Consider the following 25,229-nt stretch of genomic DNA (forward strand, 5'->3'; position numbering starts at 1 on the left):
CATCTGGAGGCAGAAATGACTTGATGTTGTCAAAATAATGCAAATAAGGTCATTTAGTTTGTTTCATGAAACGACAATGTGTTAATCTGTTTAATATAAGAGTTTATAGAAGTTTCATTTTCCTTGGCGGGTTGCAGTAGTGCGACCTCAAATTTTTTTTTAGCCACCGATTCCCCTAGTGACAGCTTCCACTCCGAAGGTGTGTGGTCAGTGTGATCTGTTGGCACAGTTGCAGTGGGTTCACTCATTGGGATTGGAATATTTAAATTTCAACCGGCCAATCATCGCTCAGCACCAGTGAAGCCTAAATCAGCTGATTCTGATCACCAGACACTTTCTCTGTGCTTCCTTCATTTTTTGTCTAGGGTTGTCACGATACTAAAATTGAAAACTAAATATCGATACCCAGGAAAGTAATGGATGCTCAATGCCATTTTTGATACCACAGGATATAAAAATTACTAATAATTAGGCATAAAATATTTTATTGACATGAACAACTCACCTTTTTCAATCTTAACATGGAACATACTTTGTCAACAGAATCAAAGATGCTAGTTAAATAAGTGTGCAAATAAATGCTAAATAAATAACCCAATATAACACGTCTAGTAGCATGCTAGCCAGCTAATCACACAACATTTATGGGGACTACTGGTCACACTACCATCAGTAATAGGTTTAATGTATTAAATTAAAATATGAATGGGAACTTCAACTAATCGGTCGGAATTCATCATGAAGGCCAGAGTGTCTGTCCTTGAGTTGTTTGGCCAAGTTTGTTGTGGTGCTTGACCTTGTTGCCACCATTTTAAAGCACTGTTTGCTCACAGGCTTGTCAAGATCTTTGGGTTTTCCTTCTTTGATTGCCTTATATGCTAAAATATTTAGTACCGATACTAGGGCTGGACGATATAGAAAAAAAGCATATAGATAAAATAGATAAAAATCCATATTGATAATTATCAACAAATTCAAAACATCTATTTTTAGTACAGCCCTGGCCATTTTATGCTGTTGCTCAGCAACCTAGTTTTAGATACAGAACACACAAACACTGAATTCAAACTCAACCCTTTATTCAACCAACTTTTTGCCAAAATTGCAAGTTTTTAAAAAAGAAATAAAGAGCGCTTGCTCTCTGAATCCTTGGAGGGGGCGGAGCGTTCCTGGATCTGTGTTGTGATTGGTTGGGAGGATGTAACGACTGCAATATTAACCTACATGGCTAGAATGCAAAAGAAAGGAAAACTGTTATTCTATTGAACTTTTTATTGACCCTTTTTTCTATCATCAATGTACGTCTATTGATTGATATATATTGTTGTTAAATTATCGTCCAGCCCTGATCAATTAGTATTAGTGTTGTATCCAGATACAGCGTTGAACGTCTATACTTTTCAGAGTATCAATATTTTTGACAACCCTAATATACACAGAAAGTTTTATCATTCTAGATGGGGACATGGTTTGACGGTCTATATGAATGGGGTGATAGCTGCAGAGCTGATCTGATCTGAAAGACAAAGTAAAGCCTGCTATTAGAGCTAAAAGTATACCACTATTGACGATATTTCCATAGGCTCAGTTATCCTGCATGAGAGGAAGATGAAAGCCTTGCTTTCCCCCACATAAAGGCTGACTGCAGAAAACCTGCACTAATGCTATTACAACCTAATGGTATTTAATCATGTTTAAAAATGGTAACGTGCCAGATGCTATTTCAATTTTCTAAACATTTATGATTTGATGAAAATAAACAACTTTTGGCAAGCAATTTATTCCCAAATAATCTTAATGCCTTTTTGACGTTAGTGTTAATATCCTGATTAGGCACCTTTAATCTGTAGCGAGCCTGACTATAATTCCCCACCCACTCCTACTCTCCAGTTTTTTTTTGTTTTTTTGGTTGGGTAGTCCAGGAGTCTCCAGAAATGTCCGACTTGTTGATCTGCCCCAATACGATGTCCCCTAAGCACCGGTAAAAGTCACTTGTGGCTGATTGTCCCCGCGCTGCTACCCACAACACAACGCTGTGTTAAACTTCTAGAAGCACGGGGCCTCCAGCAGGGTCGCCACCGGTGGGAGCCCAGGCATCCAGTCTGAGTCAGAGGTCTCTGTGTATTATGGCCCATCTCTGACCGTGACAGAACAGCCCTCACGTCATTAATTAAACATCAGGCTTTCCCTCAATCAGCTGATCGTTGTGACGGGCTGCCATGCCAACACTCCCTGTCAACATGCCTGTGAAATCTAGAAGGGGATTACAAATGGTAATGGTTTTTGACAAGCTGCCATTTGCCTCTGTTAATCTGATAGGGGAGGATATCTGGACTGCAGAGCATGGTGGGCCGGAACTGCGTGAGTCTGATATTGTTGTGCCATAAAAAACGAAAACATTTTTGAAGATGCAAGCGGTGTCCTGGAAAGAATCTTAATCCTCCTGTCAGGCTTTTGATGCAACCCCAAATATTGTCACTGACTAAGAAGTGTATTTTTAGATTTGGATCTTCCTTCCGTTTGCTGTCAATTTTTATGTTTTTTTATTTTTCTTCCACATTTATGAACTGCTGATATGTTTGGTGGCGTGATGTGACAATCTATAATGGATCTGGGTCCTTCCTGAACAACACCAGCTACGTTGGCCCAACGCACCAACCCTCCTTTCTTTTGCCATGAAATATTCTCCTTAAGAGTTTCTTTTTTCAAGTCTTTGTTTAGTTGAGATTCACTCCAAACTTGGAGCTGCTCTCAATGATTGAACTTTGCTCCAGTTAATATTTTAACACCCACACCCATCTTCAAATGAAGCCACGAGCCAATCTTCTGTAATGACTAATATATAGGCAGCAGGGATTCCTACATGTGTGCTCTTTGAAAACAAGCAATGGAATGTATGTCCGTTGCAGGGGACGGGGTTGGGGGGGCTGAAGTAGTCTTCTCTGCCCCAAATAGGGATGTAAATCATCCACCAACATCATATTCTGAGGTTATCCTAGCAGAGCAAAAGCTTTCCCCCTCAGCTGTGTGGAAATGAAAGAAATATTCGCAGATAAACGAGCACGGTCGAGACGGTTAAACATCCAGCTCTCCAAAAGCCAATTGCCCCGAGCTTTTATTAAAGATCGATTTGATTTGGAAAAGGCCAGATGTTGTGAGGTTAAGCAAATGTCACGTTCTCCCGTTCCAGTTTACATTTCCTGCCTTCTCCGTCGGTGACATTTTGTCTCCGTCTGTACCCGGAGCACTAAAAATACAAAAATATCCAACGTCCTCCTTCCAGCGTCCCACCACAATCGTGCATTTTGCACGTTATTGGTCAATTCATCAACAACCACAACCGGTGTCAAACTCCTGCGGTTGCATTTGTATCAACATATGGAATAAAGCAAAGCAATAAAGCTGGGTGCCCACATCCCAGTGAGAATTGCCTGTCAACACTGAGGAGGGGGGGAACAAGTGAGCGGCTGACAGCAAGCCATCTTTGAAACACCTCCAAGTAGGAAGTGCCATCCATTAGAGACATACAGAAAGCGTATGATGACCTATGGAGGGGGGTTCTGGGTCTGACCCAAATCAGCCACGCTGAGATAATTGTTTCTCCCTGGGAGAAGCTTCCCTGTTTGTCTGCGGGTGGCTAAGTAGGTTCAGCAGAGAGCCCGGCAGACCCAGGGCTCGCAAACATTAGGATGAATCAATTAGGCTGCCATTAGCCAATAAAGTGGCCCTGAGTCGTGTAATTATGACCCACAGCAAAGCCAGTTTTATGGAGGCACATTATCCCTTTTTCTTTTTCTTCTCCTCATTTGTTTGAGGTAATCCTTCCATTGTTGTAATTATGTGCTTTGGTTTCAGAGCAGAATAAATAAATCATCATCCGCTCGCCTCAGTTCTGAACACCGTTCAGCCTGTGGTTTGGTCCATGTCTGGGGGAAAAAAAGTCTTTTTTTTTTTTTTTTTTACTCTGTTCAATTAGGAATGAATGGTGCTAAGCAGAAAGCTACGGTAGCTTCGCTCTGAGCCACATTGTGTGATGGGAGACTGTGGGAAGAGCTGATCTTATAGGCAGGCAGCTACTTAGCTTGTTCCCAGCTCCGAGGACGCTGTGTAAGTGTGACAATGTGCTGTCAATGAGGGATGACAGTACACAGCCAACATGGCGTAATGCATTGTTCCTTCCTGGGTCCCTCCTGACAGATGCTCTCCAAGACAGCTGGATCAGCAGCGAGCCCGGCGCCGGGATCTGGGCCGCACCGCGCTACCAGCGGAGCGGGTTTGTGATGTGAGGCTGATTAGTCAGGCTATATACACGTGTCAACAAGCCAAGTCTGGGGATCGCATCACAGCTAGTTTGTGCTCATTGTCAATTGAAGACCTCTTCATTCACCTAATTTGAGCATAACGCGGCGGTAGGAATAAGCGGCGGAGGGAGTCACTTGTTTTCCATTTCTCCCCTGACCTTTCTTATTTAGCCAGGGAGGAAAAAGACTGCCGGATAGTTTCTCTCTGTCTCCTTTCCAAGACATCTCCTAAGAAATGACCTTCTCTGCAACAGGCGCTCCTAGAAGACTGATGCTGGAGGAGCTTCAAGCCAAGTAAAATAAACACTCTGGGAATGTTAGGCAGGAAACTTGGCAGCCATGAGGACGATTGTTTTTGTGGACACGGAGAATTTTTACATTCCCTTTCCCTTCGACTGCCGAGATAGTTTATGGTTTATGGGTAACAATCAAGCCTTGAACTTATAACTATAGCAGACCTTAAAATTGTTTGCCTGCATGTCGTACCCTGTGCTTAATATTGATTATGTGAACTTAAGATGTGTATTAGGAAACATACAGCCTTCAGCATTCTCTCCTTCCTATCAAACTAGAGATGCACCGATTAGTCGGCCACAGATGGACATGGGCTAATTTTCTCTACATCAGCTCTAGTGTTTCAAAGAATAAAATCACATTCAGAATTTCTTTTCCCTTTTCATTAAATGTATCTAAACTAAAGCCTCCCATCAGTCAACCAGCACCACGGCATTTGGTTTAACTCTGTGGAGTTCTTTTTTTAATCAGGTAGGTTCAGGAGGTATTTCTAGATCAGGGTTCCTACACATTTTTATTAGAACATTCCTTACTTTTCCAGATTTCCTGTGCTAGATCATTTTCCACATTTTTATAACATTCTGGGCACTTGAGTACAACACATGAAACCTGACCTTGCTTGAATAGCAGTCTGCTCTTATTAGCTGCAGATTCCACAAATAATGAGAACACACAATGCTGAAGCTTCTCAGACTTCCCAAATAAATAAGCCATAGAGGATGTTAGACTAAATGCAGATTGTGCAAAGCTATGGTCATTAGACAAATTCCTACACATTTGTAGTTTGGTTGCTTTGTTTGGTAGTTTAAATATAACTTAAGGTCCAGTTCAACCTATGGCCAATTTGAAGCTATATGGCGCACAAAGAGGTTAATTTATTTCAGTGTTCATTCAGTCAGTAACTCCAAAACCAAAAAACAGAAAGTAAAGATGATAAAAGCAAGAAGTGCATAAGCAAACCACAGATAACGCTTATCATCTAAATAGAAATGCAGATTTTCTTTTTCTCCCACTTTACCAGACGTCTCCAGAACGCGTAGCGACCCTGTTCCATGCATAAATGGACATATTGTTCTGATTCCTCCATTTTCTGTTGGATTCAAAACCACTGCATCTTGTCAAACCTGCAGCACAGTTTTCTCTGTGTTGTCCTTAAAAGAAATCAGTCAGGCAACACTGGAATTGGATAATCAGACCTCAGAGAGGAGCAGAAATCTGAAGCAGATGGGTGCAGCTCTACCTTAAAGCTGCATACTGTGTCCAGTTTAGGTTCCATCCTGATTTTTGTTTTTTGTTTGGAGTGGGGGGGTGTCTCCTAACAACACAGCTCGTTTTCCTCCCCTGGATGCTGCTGTGTGCCCTCGTTTAACTCCCTCTTCATTCAGGTTTTGTTGAGGCGCTAACTGGAAGTGTGCCTCGGTGCTGGTGAGCAGTCCAGAGTAGAGGGAGCAGCGGGGCCACCGCTGATGGATGTTAACTAAAGCCGACAGGCAGGTTTAGAGTTTCCGATGGAGCGGCTTTGATCGGGTCATAACGGGGCTGCGCCGGTGGTGCTGTGAAGGTAAAGCCTGTGTGTAGATTAGGGAAGTGGTGACGGACTCTGGATAATGAGACGGTGTGTTTTTACAGTTCTTCCATCCCAACAGACCGCCCCCCTCATCCTCCTCCTCCAGCTTTCATCCTTCACTCAATCTACCGCCTGCTGAGCCCACGGCCTGAACCCCTGACCCCTTCCACTCGCCATGAAGGGGGCGGGGGTGTGCAGGCGTGAGCCCTCTCCTCGTCTGCTGCTGGTACAGCCGGCCTCGTTCTCATCCCACTGACCCCCTGCTCAGGACCGCCAACCCGGACAGTCTGGGGTTAATGCACCAAGCACTCCCATCGGCTGTGAATTAATGAAGTACTCCCTGCCTGTCCCTTTTCATCCAGTGACAACGAGCTGTACACTTTTAAACAGTCGTCCACACTCGCAGCCAACAACGTCAGAGTCGGCGCTCATGTTTGGATCTGTCAGGGACCGGCTGCACTGTTTCCACTCTGGGCTCAGTCTGGATCCTGGCTGAACACATTAGAGCAGCTTCGTGTTGAAATGGACGGCTTCAGGATGGAGGAAGAAGAGTCTGAGCCAGGGACCGTTTTCACCTCAGAAAATGGAAGGTGGGATTTTAATGTCCTGAATGGCAAGGGAGCCCTCTAGTGGCAGGCAGGGTCTCCCATCCGCCTTACCAACCGGAGCTCACACACACCCTGCTTCATCACGCCACATCGGATCCTGTTGGCTGATGTGAAATGGAACGCATATCCTCTGTCACTTCCCACTGTGTTCAGCCATGTCTGTTTTACTCTAAACAGGCCCGCTGATCTGCAACAATCATTAAAGTGCCTTTTGACGAACAGCTACAACAGTAGCAGCTGAATGATAGCACACAGAGGAAAAGATAACGTGTTCCTGAGTGCTGAAGGACCCTGCAGACCAAACATCACGTTCTGTTGGTTTCCCGTCCCCTCCATCTGCTGCTGACCTTTCTAATTCATCCCTTGTTAAAAAAACTGTAACAAACGTCCCATCAAAGTCTCTGAAAGTCACATGTAGCAAAAAGTGTCCAGTCTGCAGTTTACACAAGTTTAAATGATTGTTTAAATCTTTGTTTTTATGTAGCTTGGTTTACGTTCAATGAAGTATTCAAAAACGTCGTTTAGGGGATGGTACAATTTAGAAATCATTTAGTAGTAAACAACTTTCTGAAGATTGGAGAGTTTTGTTCTGCAGCTTTTGAAGGAGGGATGAAGTATTCTGTTTTACATTTTATACTGAGGCTTAGGGACTTCACCTTCCCTCCATTTATAGCTTTTCTTTGCCTCTCTGTACGCTAAACCGGTGTGTGTGTGTGTGTGTGTGTGTGTGTGTGTGTGTGTGTGTGTGTGTGTGTGTGTGTGTGTGGCAGCACTAGGCGTGTAGCAGCGCTGTGTGGCTGACAGCTTGTTACGGTGCATCACCCCAGCTGCAGGTGTGACCTTTCAGAGCTGACCTCTGACCTCCTCTTGTCACCACAGTGCTCAGCATCCGCGGCGCCCAGGAGGAGGAGCCCCCGGACCCCCAGCTCATGCGCCTGGACAACATGCTGCTGGCAGAGGGCGTGTCCGGGCCAGAGAAAGGCGGGGGCTCGGCGGCGGCGGCGGCTGCAGCGGCCGCCTCGGGAGGGGTTGGTGCCGACAACTCAGCGGAGCACTCAGACTACAGGGCCAAGCTGTCCCAGATCAGACAGATCTACCACACGGAGCTGGAGAAGTATGAGCAGGTGAGAACGGCAGAACAGCGTTGATATGAACCACAGACGTCTGCTTATAGAGGCGCAAATCATTTCTCATCCTTTCATTGGGTAGTAATTCTTTACATGGTTTTATCGTCTGAGTGGATTTTTCTGCTATAGAACAAGGGCAATGTGGGTCATCTTAGAGAAATTCACCAAACAATCGTAGGCTGAATCAGGGTTTCGATCCTTGAAAACTATCGGGACATATTTTCCTCTTTGAAGCTGCAGTAGGGAGTTGTGAGAAACCCATGGACTTAGCCTAAAAACTGGAACAAGCACAGCTTCGGAGCTGCAGCCCTGCCTCCACAGCTCCTCCCCCTCAGCAGAGCCAGCTGTGCTGCTCCCATGTTCACCTATCTTGGTTTTCTGAGCAGGTGTCACTCAAGAAGTTATTGTTTTCCTTTAAAGCCGCTTGTTTCTCCTCCATTTCTCCACACAGCTGCAGCCCACCGGCAAAATTGAGCTTAAATGACAGAAGCACTGAGCGGGGGGGGGGGGGGGGGGGGGTGACCAGTACGTGCACAAGAATGACTGACACTGCTAACAACCAATCGTATCCAGACACTCCTCCTAGCTCTGATTGGTTGTTTCTGACCGGGAGCGTTTTTTTTTATGACCTGATTGAGCAACACAAAGTAGTGCACCATAGTTAAGGTGGTGCAGAAGAATAGATGGTTTTCCAAATGGTTTAGAAATATAAATGTAAAAAGTGTGGCATACATTTGAGTTCAGCCCCCTTTACTCTGATACCCATAAATAATATCTGTTGCACTCTATTGTCTTTAAAAGTCACCTATTTATTTACCAGAGTCCACAGATCTCAGTATAAATGCAGCTGCTGTGTTTCTGGCCTTTGTTGGAGAAGATTAGAGAACAACCAGCATAATGAGGGAGGAAGCTGTGGAGGATCAGCGGTCCACATAAACTGACTGATCAGGAGAGCAACTACTCATAGCAGCAACTTAGAGGCTCATGGGAACTCTGAAGCAGCTGCAGAGATGCACAACTCAGGAGAGAGAAGCCATCGACCCAACATCTGTTAACACTACACTCCACAAATCCTGCAATTATGGAAAAGTGTCAAGAAGAAAGTCATTGTTGAAAAATAGATTTAAGTTTGCCAAAGGCTAAACGGAGGATACAGAAAATAAAACACTCTGCTTGGTGGAAAACCACACCTGCACGTCACCCCAAAGCACTGTGGTCAACTTCTGAGCAAGAAAAGTCGCTGTTGACTGTTTCTAATGTTGCTAGAAGTCACTTGATGACGTCATCTCTTACTTTGCTTGTAACTGGGATCCAGGCTGTAGGACTGAGAAGGAATAGATTAAAGTTTAAAAACACTGAATAGTTGTAGAAATACAAATGAACTTTCTGAAATAATTTAGAAATTTTAATATATTACCTACAAACATTCTTTAGGTCAGATTTAACTAAAAGTCAGAGTTACACACTGTGGACAAGGTGAATAAGTGACTGAAGCTGTGTGTGAATCAAATGCAGAGAATTATTTTAGTGCAAAAGCTTCAGAGGAAAACACACATTGCATTGAAAATGATATTTACATTATATTTATATCCCGCTTTGTAATCCAAGGCGGGATCACAGGCGCCTTTGTGCATGCGTGATCCATGTGCAAGTGGAAAAAGAATGGAGGAGCTCTGCTCTCCTCTCCTCTCTGCTCTGATAGGCAGGAGTTAGCAGGATGAGGCAGCTGCAGCTGTCCGTGCTTTCACGTGAAGGTGCTCAAGTCACCAATGACAGAAAAAAGTTGCTAGATTTCTCCCTAGTTACTTATTTGGGGGAGGGGGGGCAGTAGAGGTGTCCCAAAAGTCACTAAATCTAGTGACAAAGTGACCCATCGCCTTGGTGAAGTAAGCAGGATATGTTTGGGTACCAAGCGCGTTTGTCGTATTCTGAGCATGAAAAAGACCGTATGCCAGGTCAGACCTGATAGAAATTGCTCTTTCCTTTCCGTTGCTCTTCTGCGTGTTAACTGAGTAATAAAGTGGCAAGCCTCACATACTCTGTTTTCTAAACGTACAGTACATGGGCTGTCAGCAGGGATTCACCTTTGATGGTTTTTATCTCAGATTACTCCACGCTATATGCCGTGTGTTGTGGTGCTGTGTGCATTCCTGGTGTAGCCTTGAAAGGAACAGGGGCTGACGTCCTCTCATTGCCATTACATTAGATCCATTGCTTTCAGATGAATGTGATGAGCAGGCAGATAGACAGACGCAGACAAAGCCTGACACGGCTAAATCCAGGGAGAGAGCGACAAAAGAAGCGGAAATAAAGAAGAGGAGACAGTACGAAACAGAGTCGGAGTGTAATATCGCAGCACATTCACGCCTGGTGTCACACGGGAGAGTGAATGAAACGCTGCCGCATCTTCCTCTCCCTGGGCTGCCTGTGCTGTGAAAGGATGTCTGAGAGGAAACAGCTGTCACTGGTGTCTCTCAACGCACTTCACTCACAATTTCTGTTAAATATGAAACATATAAGTGCTTATACTCCGTCTAGGCTTTTTGGGAAAGCTCCACCCTGCCCTACATGGAAGCAGAGAGCTGGATTTTGCTCCTCTCTGAGCTTTGCTCTGCAACAGATGTGCCACAGGCTTGTTGACAAATTGAGGTCTCGTCTGCAGCTCTGGTTGACTCGCTGGAGCCTGCTCCCTGACAGGACTTTGTGCCTTCTCCACAGGCCTGTAACGAGTTCACCACCCATGTGATGAACCTGTTGCGGGAGCAGTCGCGCACACGGCCCATCTCGCCCAAAGAGATCGAGCGCATGGTGAGCATCATCCACCGCAAGTTCAGCTCCATCCAGATGCAGCTCAAGCAGAGCACCTGCGAGGCCGTCATGATCCTGCGCTCCCGCTTCCTCGATGCCAGGTGCGTGTCCTCGTCTGACTCTGTGTAATATTTGTGTTCAGGCATGCTCTGTGCTCTAGATAACCTCCCAGCTGAACAACAACACAAATAGCTCATCCTGTGCATTCCCTCTCAACCATCTTATGCGTATGAAGGGCCGATGCAGCAGACCTGCAGCGCTTTTTGCCGCGTACCACACACGCCGCGGCCGGTTGGCATGTTCAGATACCATTTGGAGCAAAACACCCAGCAACGTCGGCCAATAAGAGCTCCCTGTGTTCTGCGCAACACTAACAGTGTCTCTTTTTTAATGTAATCGCTTGTTCTCTTTGATGCGTGCTTTGGATTTGCATACATTTCTCCGAGGATAAATCCCACTCAAAGCCTGGGTTGGAGGCATAACATTTAAATGAGGCGTGCGCTCCCGTATAAAGCTTCGCTATCTATTCTCTTGCAAATGAATGTGGCGGTGCCGCAGCAAGCGAGGGGAAGGGATGGGAAGAGCAAAGCTTTCACTGGTTGAGAGGCACTGGCATGCTCTGCTCCTCTGATTAATCTACTGGCTGCTGGAGCCCATGCTGCGCACATTTCCATATTTTCTTGCGAGCTGTTGGAGCGGGGGACAGAGGTTTTAGCACAAATCTCCTCACCCAGCCGATACATGCAAAGAGATTTTCCCCCGGTTCCCTTTCAGCTTATGTAAAGCCCTCCTTGGATGTGGCGCTGGCAGACATGACCTGATAGGTGCAGAAAAAGATGGAGGGGTCAGCCGACTCAAAGGCAGCAGCCCTCCGCTCTGGTGTGTCGGCAGACACACATGTTAGTGTTCATGGAGGATCTGTTCACACTGTTAGGCTGTCAAACATGGTAGCAGCCTGGAATCCTCATTCCAGCATGTTCACAACAAAACTGATTAAAAACAGGGAATAATGCTGAGTTTCATTTAGACAGGTATTAATAAGAATTACAAACAGCGTTGCTCAACTCCTGTGCAATGCTGTTTGAGTGAAGTTATCTGATTATCTAATCCTGAAGGTTTGCTTTCAACCTCAAAGCATTGCTAATTAAAATGGGCAAGTTGATCTGTCATTGTTTATGGTCAAAACTTGATGAAATTAAATATCTTTGAATACAATTATCGTGTCCTGTTCACAGGTATAAGTAAAGTATACCTATAAACTGGTGTACGGAAGCCTGTGTAATACTGGGTATGTTTTATTTTTAGAGCGTTTTTTGTTTTTAAGGAGCTTGGATGGTATACAGTGATAGGTTTTTACTAAAAACACTGTAATGGATATTCCTATATGTTTTATTATTACTTTGATCGTTATCGCAACAAATTATATGATTAACCACAGAATATAATGACCAAATTCATGTCCATATCACCCTTCTGTTCTGCACACCACAGTGCTGTCGTGCTCAGTAACCTAGAATCTGCGTTCTGATGAGGCTAGTTTTGTCAGATTAAAAGTACCATTTGTAAATATGTAATATTCTAGTCTTAAATGTGTTTTCATCAGATGAAAGCAGAAAACCATCATAATTGACAGAAATAAAGGCTGGAAACATCAGTGTGTTGGGCATTAACCTATATAATGTGTTTTGCTTAGTGAACTACTGAGTTAGTGAAATAATAAGTGAACTTTTTAATGATATTCTAATGAATTGAATCTGACTGTTTTCTGTGTGAGAGCATCTGTATAAAACCTGAAACATACATCAGTGATCTCCAGCAGAAACTGCAGCAAATCTGCAACAGACTGGCTGTCATTTCCAGCCATTTTAAAGGATTGCTGCTAAAAGTGCCTCTCCAAGCTGCACAGTAATAGCTGTGTAGGTCTGGTATCAACAGCCATGGAAAAAGGACTGTTTCAGAGCAGACTACAGGCTGGTTGTTCAAATTAGCAGTGGAACAATTATTTTCTGCTGCGTCTGATCTTCCCTCCTTTCACAGGATTTGGTGGAAACAAATTACCAATATTTTCTAGAGTGCTTTACAGAAGGCTTTATTTGTGGTGTGATCTTGTAGACTGGACCCACAGATAAGTTTAGAGTGTTGGTAGAGGCCGTCTCCACATAAACTCACTACTATTCACTGTGCTTGAAACCAGAACAACACCAGAGCCACTTTCAGGAGTTTTCCACACCTGTCTTCCTTTAAGGTGACTCAGTCGCCTTTACACTTTAAATGTGTGATGAAAAGGTAATTAATGACTGAGGGCAAATGGAGCGAACAAAGCTGCAGAGCATGTTCAGAATGAGCCCGGTTCTGGTTCTGCTGGAAGTTGCTTCCTGTTAAAGGGGAGATTTCCTCTCCACTGTTGCTACAGGCATGCTCTGCATGAGGGATTGCTGCAAAGTCAACAACTGTCCACTGTGGCTCTACGAGTGAATGCCACAGATCATTGACTTGATGCAATCTGCAAACTTTGAACTAGGGCTGAGCAATATGGCATGAAAATAAAATTATTTCACAATGCATCTGATTTACGATTTTAATTAATTATTTTTCTTTAAAAAAAAAACAAGAAACAAGGGAATATTCAAATAAACTTTGTTTTTATTTGACACAAAAAAAAATAACAAACCAAGATGAACTTCCCTATTGGGCTTGAAGTGCAAACCTTAAAATAATATTAAATAAATAAAAGGTTCCTTTTGAACAGGGGTGTCAAACTCATTTTGGTTGAGGGGCCGCATACAGCTTAATCTGATCTCAAGAGGGCCACACGAGTAAACTCATTGCAAGATTAAAGGGAACTAATAAAAGTGGACTTGTTGTTGATTTTTATATTAAATGAATTTCACTTTTACACAATATATTATGTATAACCTCAGCGTTTTTAAGAAAAGTATGTGCAATTTCAACAATACTTTTACTCAGTTAAACATTTACTTAAGTACATTATGCATAAGAACTGATCACAGTGATCGTACAATGTTGAAAAACATTTATTCACATTTTTTTGGAACTTATAAACACTGTCCTGCATGACAAAATACTTTAAACAGACAAAAATTAAGAAATGATTTAAAATCAATTTTCCACATCTGAAGCTCAGTGCTACCATCTGCTGATTAAAACACAGCGCCCGTCGTGGACAATATAGGAACTGCAGATTTTCAATTAAACAAAGTACATGTTTTTTTCAATAATTGTTTTATCATTCTCTTCCTTTTATCTCCTCTTTCTATCTCCTTTTGTTTTTTCTTCTTGTTCTTCCTTTTCTCTCCTACTTTTCCATTGTAGTGTCCATATCATTTGAGATATTCCCCGCATGAATCATAATTAAACTATTCACATTCATAAATCAAGCGGAGCACTATGGCAAAAGCAGTACTGCTCCACTTGTTAAAGTCAAATCTGATGAGGTCTTTTTGGCATTAAGACAATTCTTATTGCCACATTGCCATACAGGACATTGAAAAAAAGAAAAAAAATAATTGTTGAATAATGATAATGCATTTAGCCACCGGCCTGGACTAAATTGTTCGGCGGGCCAAAACCGGCCCGCGTGCCGTATGTTTGACACCCCTGCTCTTGAACAAAGCTGAGAGTCCCGATTGTGATTAATAGTGCAATAATTTGCCTTTTCACCTAAATCACACAGCAGATGCCTGTGCCTGTGAGACAGCGCTGAGGGAACACTAGCTCTGGCAGTTGTTGTGAGGCAGTAACGGCAGACAGATTGCTGCTTTCAAGTGAAGCTACTAAATCGGCAAAAACAGAAAAATTTCACTAGATTTGTTTCTAGTCATTTTTGTAAATAAAAGTTGCTAGATGGGTCTGAAAAGTCCCCTAAATGTGAGTTGGTTCGCTACGTAGGAACGTCTCTAGTTTTCCTTCACTAATGAGAACAGAGCAGTAGCCACCAGTAGCTTCATACACTTCATAGCAGCTTCACAGCGAGAAAGACATGAGTCGGAAGAGTTGTTTTTTCAAAATAAAGTAAATTTTAACATTTTGTGATATTTAAATTCCTTTTAAACTCTGATTAAGGTTAGAATAAGTGACACATATACAGAAGCTATGCTATATCATATGCTTTACATTGATTTAACATATATTTGAATATATTCTGAAGGTGTGGTGGCTTTTATTTTGATGTGGTGGTACGCCACTATCAAACACATGTAGGGTAATCGCTCCTCTTAGGGTAAAAAACTTTTCTCTTTAGAGTATTTCCACAATAGATTTTCCTAAACATATATTCAATATTGCAAGCTTTTACCAAAACAATTTCTACTTTCAGGACTGATCTATATGGGGGGAAAAAATCTTAATTTTCCAAAAATTTAATCTTCATAAATTGCGAATTAATCAATAAAATCGATTTATTGCTTTGAACCAACCTGAATACTAAACTGAACTTGACTGCATTGTTTGACAGCTAGGATCAATTGGACTGAATGGAATTGGCTTGGGTCGGGTTGGGTTGATTTGCCTTTTCTTGTAAAGTTCCTTGAGACGACATTTTTTCTGACTTGGTGGCATATCAATAAACTGAGTTGAGTAGAATTGAATTTTGATGCTGGGAATGTCAACACCACCAGCAGCTACTGGTCTGCCATTCATATTATATTCAATTCAGTGGAATATCAGTAAAAACATGCACACAGATGTTCTTACAACAGAAGGCAATATATGCATTGGTGTGTTAGTCAGCCACTGTCCCCAAAATACCAAGGCCTGCACCTACTTCCCTATATTTGCCTGTAGCCTCACTGAGTGAACAAGCTCTCTGGGATCTATCAGTTTTTCAAACATCACCAATCCAGTTTGTCCATTTATAGCTGTATAAGCCTTAAACTGAGATCAAGTCAAGTAGTTGTTTGCCTATTTGGTTCACAAAAGGTGGAGTTAAATGGAACCCGTCCCCACAACCAAATTCATAAATTGGAAATAAACTCTGGCCACATTTCTCGTACGGTAATAGCAGAGATGTAATACATCAAATATGTATTTATGGCTTTGGATGTGTTTTAGATGAGCCTCAACAATGTCACTATTACAAGAGTCATTTCTTTATTACCTGTAGGAAACAGCCGTGTTAATTTGGCAAACTTCAGGGTTGAATCAGATTTCCCGCTCGTACTGTCCAAAGTGCTGTGACTGACCTGTTGCTCTCCTTGTAGGCGGAAAAGACGAAACTTCAACAAGCAGGCGACAGAGATCCTGAATGAGTATTTCTACTCGCACCTCAGTAACCCCTACCCCAGCGAGGAGGCCAAAGAGGAGCTGGCTAAGAAGTGTGCCATCACGGTGGCCCAGGTACGAGCAGATCAGTGGCACCTCACACCACGCCTGGGAACAGAGCGTACAGAGAGCTGTGAGACAAGGACCGTTTTAACTGGAGATGCTGTCAGCGTCTGGACAGGAGACCTAAGAGAAGGTTCTCAAGACGGCCCTTCTCTTCATCTAGCTGTGCCGTTCATTAACACAAATACGCCTCATCCTCATGTTTAGAATAAAACCAGCAAAACCTGACAGGTTCCTGTTGAAGAAATGCAAACTACGCATCCAGAACCCTCATGGGTTTTATTCATCACATTATATCCCAGGTTAGATTCTTTTTTTCCCTCCATACTCCACCCTCTTTAACTGCAGTTCCAACTGCGGGTCTTCTACAGCTGTCAGTGATGGAGTCCACCTCTGGGTACGTTCATCTCAAAATAAACCCAGCTGTTCTGTTTCTGGCCTCAGAGGTCTGCTAGAGAACGACCAGCATCATGAAAACCTCGGAACCCAGCAGACAGGTCAGGCAGGAGGCTGTGGAGATGTTTAAAGTAGAGATCCACAGCTCGGTGGGAGAATCTGTTGACAGGACAACTTCACTAATCTGCCCTTTAGATTGAAGCTATTGTTAAAAGAAAGACATTAAAGCCCTGCGGTATTTCCAGATTGCTAGAAACCTGGTAGAGCTCCAACCCTTACAGACGACCTGGCTTAATGACTAGACCTGACAGACCGACGCTTTCGTCCTACTGGCTGCATGTGCTGGAAAACTAACACTGCACAACACAATGAGCCCAATGAAACATGGTGGCAGTGGATTTCTTCAAACTTTTCAGATTATATAAAAAAAAAAATATTGGAACCATGTAGGAACTTCCTTTCATTCACTAATCTGCTTTGTGTTGGACCTTCAATCAAATGTGCTAAGGTTTTGGGTTAGAACCCCTGCTGTTTAAATAGGAAAATAGTTCAAAGGATATGAATACTTTAGCAAGGCAATGCAGCTGAACTGTCTGACTAGTCATGAACTGAGCTAAAACTGATCCTTTGATACACTATCAGGTTACGCTCAGTGGATGTACTAAAGTACCAATTAGGATGAAGAGTGGCTACAAGAGCATCAATGTCAGTCAGTCACACTATAACACCTTCTAACAACGCTTGCGTTGACCAAAGTTTTGTTACAAAAAAAAAAAAAAAATAGAAATACAGTGCACAATAAAACAGACAGTATCAGGTCGAAGCTAGAAGTAGAAATACGTTAAAAGAAAGTCAAAACACTTAAAGGCTAAGCCCTCTTTAAAGAAGTGGCTCTTGAGTTTGGCTTTGAAACATCCTGAAAGAATCGTAAAAGTATTTTGGATCTAAACTGCAACCTCTGGTGGAGTGAACCTACAGCGCACAGATGTGGGCTGGGGGCATTTCGTTATAAGCTGAAGTAGCAGCTTCATGCTTCATGCTTCGTAAAGCAGTTATAGCTGCATATTACCAACTATGTCTGTGGGGTGTATTGTTCAGATTATGAATTGCTATGTAGCCCATAAGTATTTTTAGGGTCTAAAACTCAAATGTGGCCATGAAGTGTAAGTGTGTAACTAGCATTTTAAAATCTGATTAAGCTTAGAAATGAACCTGAGTCTAAAAAGTGAACGTTTAAGAAAGAACACAGTAACGGTGGGCTTTCAGCATCTAACAGCAAACAGTGCAGCTGAGTGAGGCACATGTCGACCTGCCATAACTGGTACAGGTACTCATCACCCCACTGACGATATTTGACTTGTGCCAAAGTAATTAAAAAATCTTGTTTTGTTTTGTTTGTTTCATCTCTGCACTTCAGCAACTCAACTTGTTTCAATGCTGTGAGAATTGATAATAAGGAAAACGGTGACAACGCCAAGGTAAACAGCAGTTTGTGTTGTGAATCCATCATTTGGGAATGGATTGTTTTCTCGGTTGCCTTCATTAATTTCTACCAAATGATCTGAGGATGCAGCTGGGCTCAATTGTGGAAGCTGCTCAGTAGCGCGGTGATTTGTGGAGTTTCAGTTTCTCGGCTATAACAAAGGAGAATGTTTACCTACTCTGTCTATTAGAAACTTTGCAGGATTGATTTGGTTTTCATTTTAATGTTGTTTATCATTAGGGCTGGGATTACCCCCCTGGCTTCATCTGGGAGTCCATTAGCCGTAATGGGCGTTAGCGGAAGTTGACTGATTGGTGCTTGCGTGAGTTCTGATGATAGCTGCAGTCGTGGTGACATAATGAGACTGTTATTGGCAATCATTCCATTCTGGCACTAATGCAGATTCACAGCACCAGTCTGTGTAGCCCATGCTACTGACAGAGGCTCTCTGCAGTGTTTCACAAGCCATTAAAGGCCATTCAAGCTAAACACCGCCATATTTTTTAAAGAGGCTCTGTGTGATTATATGTCTCAGGAAGTAAACTTTGTTCCCTTTTTTCCCCCCTTGTCTGCTCAGGTTTCCAACTGGTTTGGGAATAAAAGAATCAGATACAAGAAAAACATTGGTAAGTTCCAAGAAGAAGCCAACATGTATGCCGCGAGAACTGCCGTGAATGCGGCTAATGCATCCTCACATGGGAGCCAAGCAAATTCACCCTCCACTCCAAACTCTGCAGGTGAGACAGGAAGTCCCTGGCTCGGCTGGGGTTAGACATATACTTCCTCTCTGTCCATCAGTGTAACACATTTAAGGCTTTTTAGTGCTGATACTGTAAAAGGACTAAATAGGCCCCTATTCTTCAGAAATCATGCCCGTCACAATAATAGTGCACTGCTATTTGCATAAATAGGGTCAGTGTTTGTCCGTAGAAAGAGTCTTACCTCCTACATCCACCTAACAGCTCTGAGCAGCCTGAGCCCTCGTCCAGCCTCTAGATCCTTACTGTCCTTTCTTCTTGGTCTCAATTAACCCCATGTGTGCCCTTTTAACACTCTTTTCAATGATTTGTAATGCCATTCAAAGGATAAGTCTGGTGATACCAAACACTTCACAAATTGAGTTCTCCACCTTAGCCGTGATGTACAGACAAAAGTGTTGGCACCCTGGTAAAGGTTTAGAATGCCTTGAAATGATTTAACCCTTTTATTGCAGTAGCACAATCTCCTGCTCAAATATGACAACCTTCAATTAATGTCCAGATCCCCCACCCCATGTTACGAAAGGTTTTATTATTTTTTAGCATAATTATTGGGACCCCTGCTGTTAAATACATCTGCACAGCCCTCTTTTGCTGAAACGACATCACTTGATCTGCTGCTAAAACACGGAGCCGGGACCTTTGAGTCTCTGAAGATCAGGGGGGTCCAAAGTGTGGCTGGTGGACCATTTTCTGAGTTGGCCCCTGGAAAGACTTCTTGTGGTTCCTGGCTACAGTTCAAGAGAGAAACACATTCTGGCTCACCAGCACAGGCAGGCAGATTTGTAGTTTTCTGAGCCAAGGTTTTCCATGACAAAAGGAAAATGTTAGAACAAGACAAGGACGTGTTTTCTTTGCTTTTGGTTTTTTATTTCATGTTAAATAGGATTAATACTAAACAGCTCGCTGGCGAGTAGACAGCGGTTGCTATGGAGACTTGGTGACAACAACATGCCGCTGGTTAATGCCGTTTTCTATCAGTGAGCTTTTTTTTAAACTTGCCTCCCATCCTGCTCACTGTGCACGGTGGCTAGATGCTCATGGGTCCCTGCCCAACCTGGTGGCACACGGCTCATGGCATAAAAGACCAAGCTAAAGATTACTGATTAGAAGTTAGTAGAAAGTGGCATCCTAAAGCAATCATGCTTCTGTTACATACAGGGACTGCATGGGGTGTCAGTGATTGTGACACCAAAGATTCTGGTTAAAGCAATGCATTCTCAACCCCCTGCTGTTTAAATCTACTCCAATTATATAGTTATTTATGAGTATTCAATTATGCTAACTGCAATAAAAGATGCATTCATTTTTTTAGGCTTTTAACTCATCTTTATTGGGCATCCTTACAAATAGGTGTGTCTGCATATGGCAGTACTCACCCAGACAGCAGATCAAAGTGACACAGTACTTTATGATGCACATGTTGCCGTTGACTTATATACAGCAACAGCTGATCGCTTTGTCATATGTTGGAGAGGAAAAATATCATTTCACTTTCCTTTTTAAACTTATGTTTAGGTAGAAAATGATTGGCCCCTTCTTCCTATTTTGATAATCCCACTTAAGGCCCCCACCAAGCAATAAAAAGGTGAACGTTCATGACACCTTTACTAGTGGATGAACCCTAAGTTGCCTTGATGAAATAACTTGTAGCTATGCTCAGTATAGCAATGCTAAACCTCACCGGGAACTGTTCCTATGATTGACATACAGGGGAAATTCAATCGCTGTATTCATTGATCGAAACAATGAATACAGTTATAAAGCCAACAAAAGAAACACCAGACTTGTCTTTTAAAGCTTTTCTGAAAACTGTTTCTGTTTCTCTCATGCTTTAAAACAAAGGTTGTTAGCCTAGCTTAGCCTAGCATAAACAGGGAGCTGTTCTGTCTAAGTGACTATGTAAGGTTGAGATAAAATGCACCATTCTGTCACTCGTAAATCTTGCATCATATTTGAGAAAAGGCATTGGTTTGCGATGACAGAAACACTGTTTTGAGTGATGGTTACATACGTAACAGCCAAGGAGAGCATGTTCCTGTTTGCCTAACAAGCAAATGAGCTGCTCCCCCTGTGTTTAATGTGAAAGGCCAGACTGTATTTTTCTCCTGGCCTGTGCAGCTGCTGCGCTGGCTAACCTCTGCATGCCGCTCCTCCTGGCTGCTGCCTGGACGGCCCTTCTTACTTCCCCTGCTGGCTCTCTGTGACTCCACTGCTCCCTCTCTCCTTTCAGGTTCTGCTGGCTCTTTTAACATGTCAAACTCCGGGGACTTGTTCATGAGCGTGCAGTCTCTCAATGGGGACTCATACCAGGGGGCTCAGGTGGGAGCCAACGTGCAGTCGCAGGTAGGGCCTGGTGCCTGAAAGAAGATGGGGCAGGGCAGGGCAGATATACTGCTGTCATCAGCACCTAGAAGACCGCTCTAATTGTGAGCTGTACTGCTCTCACAGTTAGAACTGCAGACATTCCCTCCTATACCTGAGGTATATTAGTGTTAGCTTGCCACAGGACACCATTTTCTGGCTAAGCAGTGAAAAAATGCCTTATTTATTAGGGGTTCCTTTGTTGGTTATTTTGATGTTTTGAGTTTTAATTGAACTTTCTTGGGACCTGTTAACAGAAAGGTACAAAAAGTACTTCTGTGTTTCATGTGAAAACAGAACCTAGATACATCTAGCCCAGTCCTCTGCAGCACATGTCTTTGGACACAAAACTCATATACTCTCACAAGTGTGGCATGAAGACAACATTTTACGGGATTTAAAAAATTTCAAATCTTCTATGATCTTAGAAAGTCTTTGTTAGTAGTGCTGGGCAATAAGTCGATTCAATCAATTCATTCAAACTTAAAAAATTTTAAGATTTAATTTTTGGAAAATGTGGATTTTATTTTACCGATGCACTCATTAGGCTTCCATGAAGAGAACAGCCTGCAATGCTGAATATAGGTTTAAGATAATATATTGTCAAAAGTTTTTTTTTACCATGATACGAGGCACTTTAATTTACTCATTTACTTATATTTTTTTAAGTTAGTCTGACGTTACCTAAGGGAAGTGAAGCCTGTGCTTAGCTCACTAGCTGCTCACTAGCTGCAAACATGTTGTTATATTTTCACTGTTTACAACAGCAGGGCTGCCATCTTGTTTTACAACCATGTTAAACAGCTTGGATTTAGTTGCACTCTGGATTCAGGGCAACTCCCAGATGAAATACTTGACATAAAAGCAAGTTTTTAATTTTTTTTTAAATTCTTTAATTTCTTGTTGTGAAGTGAAAATGAGGAAAACTAATCAATTAATCAGATTTGGCATAATAAAATCTTAGATTTTATTTTTAAGCTGTATCGCCCAGCCCTAACTGTTATAGCTGATTCTACCAGTAGTTATTGTGTTGCTCATTACATTTAGCTGTAGGAACTATAGTTTGAGCTCAAGGCAACCTTAACTTTTTCATATTCATATCATGCTAGGCTGTAAATCGGCTACCTTTCTGTTAAATGTTCAAAATGTTTTCAGAATTATTATGTTGGAATGTTGTGAAATAACTGCAATGTCACAAAAATCTTCAATGTATTTTATTGGGAAGGAAAAGGATTCAAGGTTTAAATCATTTGGCAAATAAAAATGTGGAATGTGTGATGTGCATTTGTGCTCAGCTCCTCCGGGCCAAAGCGTTATAGAAGCTGCTTTCAGTGCAGTTATAGCTGCAGGAGTCCAGGAGTGCCAGCCTTGTCCTGCTGGAAGGTGAGGCTCCGCCCCAGTCTCAAGTCTTTTCCCTTCCTCCCATCAACTCTGAGCAGCTTTTCTCTCCCTACCAAAGGAAGGCATCCCCACAGCATGATGCTTCCACCACCATGCCTCACTGTGTGGGCTATGTTTTCAGGATGAAGTGCGGTGTGAGTTTTCCACTTTTCACCTTCACTTTCCAGCTTAGCCTCGTGGCTGCTGTGTCTCTTACATGACCTGCGGCTATTCTTCCTATTGTTTTTTTTTCTCTCACCTGAGCTCTGGATCTCAGCAGCTCCTCCACAGTCATTATGGTCTTCTTGTCTTCTCCTCAGATGAATCCTCCCCCTGCCTGGCCTGTTGGTTTTTATGATAGCTGGATGTTATTTAGGTGTATCTGAGTAAAGGGGCTGAACATAAAGGCACGCAGCACTTTTAGAGTTTTACGTGGAAACCCTTTTGAAAACCATGCATCCTTTTTCTTCCACCTCACGCTTACTTTGTGTTGGTCTGTCCTATAAAGGACTATTCCGAGTACGCTGATTCCTCAACCTATCACAGGCCGATTTATGTGTTTTTATCCGTTCCATATTCATATTTCCTGCCTTCAAAAAGCGAGCATTTCTCCATCTGGAGCCGCCTGTTTTTGATTGGACGTGGTCCTGAAGGACAGACCACACAGCAGCGTTGTTGTTTTCTTGCCGTCCGTCCCTCTCTCTGGACTCCTGTGTTTTTCTCCTGTTTGACACTGACCTTGCTTTGTCTGCTGTTTGGGAATGTTTCAGGTGGATACCCTTCGCCATGTTATCAGTCAGACAGGCGGATACAGTGAAGGACTCACAGCCAACCAGATGTACAGTCCGCAGGGCATCAATGTAAGCATTCTTCTTCCCCCTTTCTCTCCATACCAATTATTTTGAAGCCATAGGGCTCAGAATGCCACTTAGTAGGACTTGTCTCAGCTCCATGGTAACCTATTTGATTGCCTGTGTATCGCTCGTGCCACGGGCAGCACTCTGCCCAGAGTGCTCAGGCGTGGTGCCGGCCACGCACGCAGAGCAGCCGCCTGAGCCTGTCATGTGCCATCAGGCCCGTCCAAACACCCGCAGCCACGTACGGCCCGCACCATCAGGTGACACCTCGCGCTCCCTCTGTCCACCTGACCCGTGATCAGCCCCGAGCTCCCACTGATGCTCCCCAGGAGGCAGCGTTAAAAATAAAACCTCACACTGCTAGAATGCCTTCCTCGTCTGCCACAGGGGTGTGCTCCCATCTTGTTTGTCTTGTTTTGCAGCAGAGTTTGGGTGTGGAAGTGGGAGCTGGGGGTTGGGGAGGGCTGTTAGCTGGCGGCGGCAAAGACTAGGAAAATTCACAGCGACAAGCTGTGTCGTAAAGGGGAAAATCGATAAGACAGACACAAGGAGAGCAGAGTGTGGACTTGGGACAGCAATCCAAGCGCATTGCTCAGATCATGTTCCTGCCACATTAATGGCCCTGACAGCGAGCCGCGCCGCGCCGAGAGGACGAGGACGGTCACAGCCGCGGCTGGGTTCCTCCGCTGTCGCCGTCGTGCCTCACTGGCCATATGATAATCAGATGAAATGTCTCCCGCATAAAAACATGGATGTGTATTCAAATAGGCTTCCTGGCTGCTCGGAGCGCATGCCACAGCCAGCTGCGCTAACCCTGAGAGGCCACTAGCGTATTCAGGCCCTGTTCTTTCCCAGTCCTTTGACCTCAAAGATGCAGTTCTCCTTGGACGCCTGCCTGCTCTACCACATCTTCCACTGCCACAGTACGCCGTGTTATTCACTGTTCTAGCCTGTAAAGAAGCCCTGCAATGCATAATGTAAGAGCAGGAGATCTGTCAGCCAGCCTGTTTGCCTGTGATTTATGTGTGTGTGTGTGTGTGTGTGCGTGCGTGTGTGTGTGTGTGTGTGTGTGTGTGTGTGTGTGTGTGTGTGTGTGTGTGTGTGTGTGTGTGTGTGTGTGTGTGTGTGTGTGTGTGTGGGTGTGTGTGTGTGTTGGCTCACATGCTTTTTTTCTTTCTACCCATTTTTTTATGCTGATATAAACTACAACTCTTTTCTTTGGCCTTCTCAAGCAACTCCTGGCGTACTGAAGTTCCAGAATAAGCCCATCTGATAAGTCCCACAGCTTATACCCCTGTGGTGGATGGCAATCCCTAAAAGAATAATTAGAGGAACCATCAGCATCACTGCGTGATTCCAGCCGTTGGTTTTTGTTCTCTCACAGTAAAGTCAGACTGCCTCTTGTTTCTTGTAATACTCGTCTTAGTGGACCGGATTTTCTGATCAGTTCTGATCAGCTGCTCTCCAAGTTGATGTTTACGTCACTGATTTAAAATGAACAAGAACCGGATGCACAACTTTGAATTCTTTTGGTAGCCCTGAATAATCTTCTGGTAGGTTTCTGGAGGCCAGGGCCATTCCAGAAGCTTAATGTTAGCCTGATTTATCCTTTCCAGAAGCAGTTTGATGTGTATTCTGGTCGTTGTCCTGTTGGAACACGCAGTTATGACCACGTTTCAAACAATGAAGTTGAAGAATTAAGAAGCAGTCCTTATTTTTATTATTCCATCCCCAGCAGTAGCACAGCACCATGCTACCACCATTATGCTTGACAGCAGGTATAATGCGCAGGATTAAAGGCACCTCCCCCACCCCCATATCAGTAACAGCCATACCAAAGATGTTATATAGTAGGGTTGTCTAAATAATTGATGCTCGAGAGCAACATAAAAGCTCAGTAAACCTCCTGGATAGCATAAGCTAACGCTAGCTGTCATTAGCTT

General features: G+C 43.4%; 1 protein-coding gene across 8 annotated transcripts in view; it reads left to right on the top strand.

Moving 5' to 3' along the window:
- Nucleotides 1-25,229, top strand: part of LOC105915943 (pre-B-cell leukemia transcription factor 1) — an 83,449-nt gene that overhangs the window by 54,589 nt on the left and 3,631 nt on the right. For 4 of the 8 annotated variants that reach the window (XM_012850225.3, XM_036141604.1, XM_021309378.2 and 1 more), the window contains 6 exons: nt 7,650-7,894; nt 10,616-10,806; nt 15,925-16,060; nt 18,505-18,664; nt 20,919-21,031; nt 23,200-23,289. In XM_012850225.3, the coding sequence (XP_012705679.1) occupies nt 7,650-7,894; nt 10,616-10,806; nt 15,925-16,060; nt 18,505-18,664; nt 20,919-21,031; nt 23,200-23,289 (935 nt within the window). The remainder of the gene's footprint in view (nt 1-7,649; nt 7,895-10,615; nt 10,807-15,924; nt 16,061-18,504; nt 18,665-20,918; nt 21,032-23,199; nt 23,290-25,229) is intronic. The other 4 variants (XM_012850227.3, XM_036141605.1, XM_036141603.1 and 1 more) reach the window with 3 other exon arrangements.

This window comes from Fundulus heteroclitus, chromosome 9 (genome assembly GCF_011125445.2).
Source record: "Fundulus heteroclitus isolate FHET01 chromosome 9, MU-UCD_Fhet_4.1, whole genome shotgun sequence".
NCBI lineage: Eukaryota > Metazoa > Chordata > Actinopteri > Cyprinodontiformes > Fundulidae > Fundulus > Fundulus heteroclitus.